At 40.6% G+C, this 8895-nt stretch overlaps 1 protein-coding gene across 6 annotated transcripts in view; it reads left to right on the forward strand.

Annotated features, from left to right (window-relative positions):
* The window catches only part of gab1 (GRB2-associated binding protein 1), a 52612-nt gene extending 45853 nt beyond the window's left edge, over positions 1-6759 (forward strand). For 2 of the 6 annotated variants that reach the window (XM_076728254.1, XM_076728256.1), the window contains 4 exons: positions 1622-1715; positions 2446-2569; positions 4659-4787; positions 4893-6759. In XM_076728254.1, the coding sequence (XP_076584369.1) occupies positions 1622-1715; positions 2446-2569; positions 4659-4787; positions 4893-5051 (506 nt within the window). In that variant the 3' untranslated portion in view covers positions 5052-6759. Of the gene's footprint in view, positions 1-311; positions 405-1621; positions 1716-2445; positions 2570-3482; positions 3559-4658; positions 4788-4892 lie in introns of all 6 variants that reach the window. The other 4 variants (XM_076728253.1, XM_076728252.1, XR_013077073.1 and 1 more) reach the window with 4 other exon arrangements.
* Positions 6760-8895: the final 2136 nt, after the last annotated feature.

The following is an 8895-nucleotide window of genomic DNA, read 5'->3' on the forward strand; positions in this document are numbered from 1 at the left end:
TCAGTGTACTCGCAGTGCTTACACACAGCTCATGGTGCATGCACAGCTGTGATGTCAGTCTTTGTGTGGGAAGCCGTGGTGCATGGAGTGAGGTGCATGTTGGGCAGTATGGGTCTGCTGTTGTCATGACAATCATCCTCTTGATAAGTGTGCTGCACAAAAAGGTGACTGGGCGTACGTGAGGGTGTCGTTTTGCTGTTCAGCAGAGTCTCGTCTTTCGCTTTGCATGGCAGGCCAGTTGTTACAGTAGGGCTGAACTGTTGTCATCACCAAAAATTTTATAATAAGCAAAGTCTTCTTTCACCAATCAGGTCAGAGTCCTAAAATAATAAGAGCAAAAGGTGTCGGTTTAGAGCGAACCGACTCTCAAACCGTAGGTGAATTCCCGAGGGGACGACGTAAGGGTAGGTACTCCACACTTAACTGCCATTGTGTATGTGAAACTTTCCATTCTTTGACCTGTCAAACTCTCCTTCATCTCGACTCTTTGCATGCTCTCAGTAGTGTGTTGTGGGATCACTGTTGTTTCTCAGGCCTGCTGTCTCTGTGTGCGAACCAGAATCAATTAAACTGTACCTTAATACTTCCAGAGCTTCCCAAATAGGTTTAAAAATATAACATGGGTGTCAGAGCTGCTGCATTAATCCAGTCTTATTTTTTTAAATCCCAGCAGGAGGGCGATGAGTGTGCACCTCATGCATGGTGGATTTCACTTGATACAGTTTTGGAGCTCATGAACAGTCACAACATGCCTTTAAAAATAAACTTTTGCTATCACCACCTTACCTAAACATCCCCTCATTCTAATATGACTACTTGACATGCAGCCAGTTTACTAACGTTTCTCTTCCCAAACATTTCTTTTATGTTTTTCTTTGCAGTTTCACATATTGCGCTTCCAAAACACACATTCAGATGTAGCAGCCTCACCAGAATTATTGTCACAAAAACACTCACATGGCTCTGGAGAGCAGTAGATAGCCCTTCAGGAGGAAATTGAACCATGATATCATCTAATGAAAGAGAGACACACATAAATGACCATATCCACTCTCCTGCTTGTGTACATACAGTGTGCACCAGCAGTGGCTACCTTCTTCATAAAGTATATAGTTTGCAATGTTTTAGTGACAGAAGCCACGAGTAATGAGCATTAATGCTCAACAGCTACTGCACAGTGAGTGAGGCTCTGATAGCACGTTAGCTGTTACACTGCACACAATTTTATAATGAACATAAGACCCATCATTTTCAGTTTTTATTGTATTTGAGATTTTTAAAGGAAGCGGATTGGTTCAACCAACATTTCACACAGATTTACATGTCCTCACACAGAGGTCATGAAGACATCCTTTGGCTACTTCCATTTTTTATTCAAATTTTGTAATTTTCTGGGGGTTTTCCCCCAAAATAAAAGCTGAAAATAATGAACATACCTGTAAACAACACAAACATTGATATGCATCAGAAATGATTGTATGATTTCAACAAATCACTTGATTGTGAACGCAGAGTTTGATGAACTCCACATTGCAGTAACTTTCGTGGTGCTGACCTTTGCCATGTACCTTAAGTGTGTGTCTCAAGCAGAAACTGACGGTGTGTGTGTACCTTGCTTCAGGAAGACCCGCTCCGCTCGAGATCAAACCACTGCCAGAATGGGAGGAGCCCTGTACGCCTGTCCGCTCGCCCGTCACACGGTCATTCGCTCGGGAGTAAGTAGTTCTGCAGCTTTTTTCTTTATGCAGCATTTTGCTAACAACTAAGGGTGTGTTCACACAACTCTGCTTTCCTATTTGCCCTGGTTTTATTTTATTTTTGCGTCTGGTGTCTAGTGGGGGGGGGGGGCGTCTCAGAAGAGACACTGTGTCTCATATCTCATCATGAAGTGCTTTTGGAGTAGAGTGCTTTTTTAAAGTTGAGAAAAATCTAACTTTATAGAGGAGCACAAGATACAAGACAATAAAAATAAATTGCTGCACTTCATCTCCAGGTGACTAAAGGAGTTGTTATGGAAACAGGGTGCATTGTCCCACCTGCTCGTTATATTATCAACACAAAGTACAGTTGAGTTTTTTTCTTTCTTCTTCTTCTTCTTTATAGGAAAAGGGTTATTTAGTGTGAACATTCCCTTTTGTAGAACATATAGCACACAATTAACTGAAGAAGTAGGCACTAACACGTCATGCATCACTGTAGTCACTCTGTGACCAAAGTCGCGCTGCTCATACAAACCACTCTGGGATGTGCCTCACAGCGACGCTGTACTGAATGCTGTTTGTTGGCTTATCTGGGATGAGGTCTATTTCTGTGCTTAATGCTGCAGGGACTCTGCTGGCTGCAGTGGTTTATAGCTGTGTCTGTTATGTCTGTGTTGTATTTTGTGCTCACCAGAGACTGCATTTGCCTGGAAGTCAGTGTGTAAATATTGTGAATGCTGCTCAGTTTCTCTAGGTTTCCAATGCCACCGAGACCCCCGTCAGTGCATAGTACGGCCTCCAGCACTGACTCCGAGGACTGTGATGAGAATTATGTAGCCATGGTCTCTAATATGTCCACAGATGAACCAGTATGTAACACACAACCATCCTCTGATTTTAAGAAGTTGCATGATAATTTTTTCTTATACTTCTCAAATCACAGATAATCAAAGCTACAGAAACAATGTGCTAAATGTCTGATTGATTTTCATTGTGACATGTGGTTTTTTGTGGTGTCTTGAAACTATTTTGCATCATTAGTATAGTTCATATTAGGCAGACAAAGTTTTCAGGGTTGGACCCCATGCAGCCTAGAAGGTCAAGCTGTTAATTGTTGCACAGAAACTAGCAGAAATCCCTTTTCTGAAGGCAGACGTTAGTGTGGACAGGATATTGGTTGCTGCAGACGGACTCCTCGCCACTTCAACTCTTCTCTTTGCAGTTTCCTCTTCTCCTGCTACTCTGCTTTCTTTATTATCTATTTTTGTTCTTATGCTTTTCAGGTCTTGTGTTCTTTAAAAAAAACACTTATTTTGACAGATCAGTACCCTTACTGTTGTTCAAAAGATCCCTTTTTGTTGTTTGGGCATTGGTTGAAATGGAATCGAGCTAAAGTGTCTTTTAGTTGTTCGGTAATGTCTGCAGAATGCAGGCACATTTGGCTGATGTACCCAGAATAATGTTGGGTACATCAGCCATAAACTGATAGGATACACCTCTACCAGCGGGGATTCTTTCTCTTACAGTTTGGGTATTAGATATACCATTTCCTATTTTTTTCTTGCTGTAACAATTTAATCTTTTTTCCTACATTTGCTTCGATATTGTCTGCTGACTTCCTGTTCTTTCATCACTCATGTTTATTTCTTCCTCCCCAGTTCCTCATTTCTCTGACTTCTCCAGGCTCTGGCTTCGTCCATTTTCTTTCTCCTGCATTTTGTTCTTGACCATCTGCTGTTCTCTTTTTTTCCTTTGTTACCACTTCCTTCTCACTCTGTGTAGAGAGGAGTCCTTCTACTGCACAGTCCCCATCACCCCTGTAAAGAGGGAGGTGGAGGAACTTGACAACATAGAGGAGGTGAGCAGGGTTGCCAGGTTAGACATGCATGGCCTACCCTGTCAGAATGCCAGAGGTTACCAGTCTCTGATGTTATCATTAGATCAGCAATTCAGCAAGTACATAGCACTTACTTTGCTGTGCTGTTATCACTCCCCAGCACCTGCTAGAAACTGGCTTGGATACAGTTTGCAGTGATTTTTAGATGTCGTATACTGTAATTTTTCTGAAAACCAGTATGTCCTAGTTTTGTCACCATCCTACTTCTAATAACTTCACCCCACTTGTAGTTAGAAATTAACTCTACCTTTAGGTGTAATTCGTATCATAGTGTTGTCACAATACCAGAAATTTGTCTTTGTCTACTAATGCTAAAGCTCTTTATCCGTATCTTAAATTTGATGCGGATCCTTTTTTGATTTTTTTTTTTATCCTTTTCAGAATTCAGATGGAAATGTGTAACAACCCGAGTTGCTTTGCAGAGTTATTTATTTTTCACTGCACAGTTTTGAAGCAACTGGAGTTCTGTATGTTGGTTTGGTGCCCGTTTTTGTTGGCTGTGTCAGAGAAATGGTGCATCCTTGCTTCAGTGAACAAACCTCACCAGACTGGTGCCTTTCAGCAAAGGGACCAGCTGAAAAAAGTTCACTGATTAAACAACTCTGTTCTTATAATGCAATGATCACAATACAAGGGTCTGGACAGTTTCCATGTAGCGCAGGTCTAGACCCTACTCTTCATATGAATAATATAAGGATTAACTACTTGACAACCAGTTTACATTGACAGTGGTTTTGTTGACGACTATGCACATTAATTTTGCCTTAATTGTCTATTGCAGTCGTCTTTTTCATTCTCTAAATGTTCAGGTCTACAAACCCTCTGTACCTTTATGTGCACCCCCTGAAGTTGGTGCTAAATGCAGTTTTTGCCGGCAGAACAAGCTTTTTGAAATTGCTATTTTTTTTGATAAATCAAATATCAGTCAAACCTTGTGCAGTCTTTGCAAACAAAGGATGGTTATTGTGACAATGCTAGATAAATATGAGCTGTGTTTCACTGTGACACTACCTCAGTGTCCCTCTTCTGTCAGTAAAAGCATCCTCTCCTGGCTTACATAGAACATGAAGCTTGGTGCACCCATGACTGCGGATGGTGGGAGCAGCCCTATGGTGAAGCCAAAGGGAGACAAACAGGTGGAGTACCTGGATTTGGATCTTGACCCCGGCAAGTCTACCCCACCTAGGAAGGTAGGAATTTACCAACCCCCATATCCTCAGGCACCTGTTCACAATCAGAAAAGGTCGTTTCAAAGGTATTTTAACACCAACCTTTCGTGCGTTTTCATTCCTCAGATGAAAAGCAATGGAACCGGCATGGCAGCATCAGATGAGCGTGTTGACTACGTGGTTGTGGACCAACAACGGACACAGGCCCTCAAGAGCACCCGGGAAGCCTGGAACGATGGCCGCCAATCCACAGAGACAGAAACCCCTTCGAAAGGACCCAAGTGACCCTGTTGTCCCGAACGTCAACCCACCTTTCAAACCCCCAAACTGCAGGGCCTTTTACACTAGTGTAGGCTGCGGTTTGTGCTTTGGGACGGTCCAGCTGTCACGTTCCACCTCAGTGAGATCCTTAGTGTGTTGGGGCCAGTGGAGCTTCGTAGCCACTCAGCTGTCTTTAGTTTACACTGCTGCACGGCCTAGGACAGCACTGTGTGTACAGTTGTAGGAAGGGGTGTGAGCCAGGAATAAGCTGTATGCAGTATGAAAGCAGGTGGAATGACTGGACTTGTCTTTGGGGTTTGACTCAAGCAGACTCACAAACTTTGAACATTCACTGCCTCCTATATTGGATTCGAGTTTTTCGTTCTGTTCACCTTTCAGTGGCCGGTGAGCTGATCCAGACTTAACATCTTCTTAAATTATAATGCTGTTTGTTGTTGTTTTGGAGTGTAAGTGAGATCACAAGATAACATGATCACAATACTTTGTCAATGCAACACTCTACTAGTTAGCATAGCTGGTTAACAGTGTTGATTTTTCAGTTCCTCCTGTTTTGAGTAGGGTGAAGTTTCCATGGGCACTGATCACAAGTCAGTTTTACCATTTTTTTTTCCCCCTACTAAATTATGGTGAATGGCTAAAACTGACTCAGTCTGTATCTAAGCCAAACTTCAAACCTGATCCCCAAGATAACCAGTACGACAGAATTTCAGAGATTTATTTCTTTTTTCTTTCAATGCAAAGGCAGTTGAACTTGTTCATTTTACACCTAACCAAGTGCTCAATTTAAGCTTTGGATTCACTCAAGGTTTAATCCACTGATCATGATCTGATTTCCATTTACTTTGTATGTGGAGATGCTTCAATCTGTTATAATGGAAGTGCGAAGACTGTACAAAAGTGTTATGTATATAAACAGGAAAAGTGTCCTTTATTTGTATGGAATATATAACGTGTTTGACTCGAAGGTATGTGGATTCTGCAGGGTAGAATCCTGTGCCTGTCTTCGGTGGTATCAGGACTTGTGATTAATGAATGAATTACTGTGAGTTTTTAAAAGAACGTGACAGGTTTTCTATAAGTTATGCAAAGGTATCAAACTTAGGCTAGAGAGAGAGAAAATCAGGTACTCTTTATAAATGCATACTAATACAACTATCCATTTCTAATTTATTTCTCATGTTATTTCATCAGGTGGATGTCGTGTCCACTTTTAGCTCAGTATTCTTGATTCATATGGAGGAACATTTGCTAAAGTCTGTTAAAATGCTTAGTTTGACAAGCGCCGGTCAGTTAGTTTCACAAGTTCATTGATATTCCTCATTTCTCTCTCCTCTTAGGTTTAATTTATTTCGAATTGAACTGGCATACAGTTTTGGGAAATTGACTGCCACATATACTCAACTTGATACATCTTTTATAGATGTATCTGCATCGATCTGTGCTTTACTAACCTGTGAACTCTCACTCAGAAGTCCCAAGCATGTGCTACCACAAGGTAAAATCATAGCTGTACATATTTTGCCATCGATTAGATTAACATGTATCATTTGAAAAATGTGCCTACTAAGTCATCTTCGTTCTACTTCACTCTTTCCTTACTGCAGTCTCTTTGTGATATGGTCTGCAAAGCTGATGATGCTTTATCTTTTTTAATGAATTGCAACAGAAAATGTAAATTTTAAAAGTGGACTAAATAAAATCCAACCTCTTATGCATGTGTCATCTTTCCTCATTATGTTTTCCATTATGATTGAGTGGGATTGAGAAGATGAAGGGATAGACGAGTAAAAGTAAAAGAAATCCAATGCTGAAGATAAGATTCTGTCCTGTGCACGGTGATGGTGTTTTTAGTCTTCTTTCTGTTCAGTCACATTGGAAAATTAATACCATTCCACACACAGACAGGCGTGCGCACATCTTTAATTTCTACCCTGCTGACAGCTTCAGTCACAGAGGACAATTGAATAATGACTAGTTTTTCTAAAAGACTATAGACATCCTGAGCAATTACAGCCTGCAAATTACGATCTCACCATCAGAATACTTGAAGATTAACCAACCTTCTGTTAATACTTACAGCATACCAATGCCCATGTCTTCAATGGCCTAACTTCACACAACTAAACTAAACATACTTGGCAGTTGAGAATTTCTGGTTACATTTTCTTAAGCTTTATATCCAGCTGCAATTATAAAATCAGACAGCTGTAAAAAAATTGATTTCGTACAACTTTTTGTAAGTTAAGATTTTTACTTAAGGCAAGCGAGGCGGTTTTATGCCACTTCCGGTTTCCATCTTTGTTTGATAAGCGAGAGCTGTTTTAAAATGTTCAAAGTTAAGTTACGCGATGAGGCAACGTGGATATTTTGTGTTCTGCATCGAATAATCTGTCTTCAAACAATGGTAAGTGTTGTGAGGAAGTGTTTGGCGTGTCGCGGTATTATTGTCTCTTAAATGACAAACCGTCAGCGTTTTCTACGAGTTGCCTAGCTAACATTAGCACTAATGCTTAGCTGAACTCTGTTAAGACAATGTAAGTTGGCAACCGTTAATGTAGAAGTTTCAAATGTAAAACATGACAGACACAAACTAAACCTCCACCGTCATAAAGTCTTGTTTTATATGTTTGGTTGTTACGGTTAAGGGTTATTTTCTAATGAGTGTTAAACGTTAGCCCGAAAGCTAATGCTAATGAAACGGTGAATGACGTAGCAAGATGGCAAACTACGACCAGACGGGTTAAGCTGGAAAGTTCGTGACCTTAGAGATAGCTGTTTGTAGTTTGTTAAAAGAATCTGGAGTCAAAGATTAATGTTTTTGTCAAGGGACTGATTCATTTATAGTTTGAGGTAAACTGTTTGTCCTGCCTTCAAAGGCCCTATTTGTAGCTAATTTTCGCTAGTTAGCCATGTTTGCTAACTTGGATCAGGTTGATACCTGTTACATGCATCCAGTGACGGCTGCCTCAACAAAAAAACGCTACGGGCGCCTGGCCATCAATGAAAATATAACTTTTTATCCACAGTCAGTAGATAAGGTAGTGTTTCCAGAATGTCAACTCAAATGCGTATAATACAGTACGTGAAACACTAAATCCATGTCTGACCCATCTAACTGCTTTGTGTGTTGAGAGTGGGTGAGTGATAAGTTGATATATCCTGTCTGTTATCAGTTACCTGTCAAAAAAGACATTTTTTTGAGTGTGGGAGAAGTCAGAAACCCATCCAAAATCCTCCCACAGTGAAAGGCACAACTAAAACCTTTTAGTTTTGCTACACCATCTTTTGAGGAAGGTCATGAGATGCAGCTGAAAGCTTCAGGAGCACAAAGTATGTTGGAACTTGTGTTTATGTATTTTATTTATTTATTTATTGATTTGTTTTTAATATCTGGAAAGTTGTGTTCATAGTAAACTTCACAGATGGCAGAGGGTAGCAGTGTTTGTTTCTCCAAAAATGTGTAAAATATATATGGCTTAGGTGTCAAAGGAACTATTGAAGTGTAACAGTTTGCATCCAAGTGTTATTGAATTTGCAAGGGGAATTCAGTGTATTTTCACCCCTGTCTTGACTAGTTTTTGCCACAGCTTTGACTGCAGAGCTTTATGGAGCTCATTGTCTCAGGAGAGATGTCCCCAAGTCAAAATCTCAAAATGGCAATTTGAAGCATGAGTCACCTTACACAGGAACCCAAACCTTTCAGTCATTTCCAGTTTTTAGATTTACTGAAATGACCACTAGATGGAGCTGTTGTTTGAAGAACTGTATGGCTCTCCTTTGCCTATGAGCTTTCCCTTTGCCCACACCCCTTTCAGTGCAGTTACTTCTCTTGACATCCTCCTGTCTG

The sequence above is a fragment of the Chaetodon auriga genome, chromosome 4 (genome assembly GCF_051107435.1).
Source record: "Chaetodon auriga isolate fChaAug3 chromosome 4, fChaAug3.hap1, whole genome shotgun sequence".
NCBI lineage: Eukaryota > Metazoa > Chordata > Actinopteri > Chaetodontiformes > Chaetodontidae > Chaetodon > Chaetodon auriga.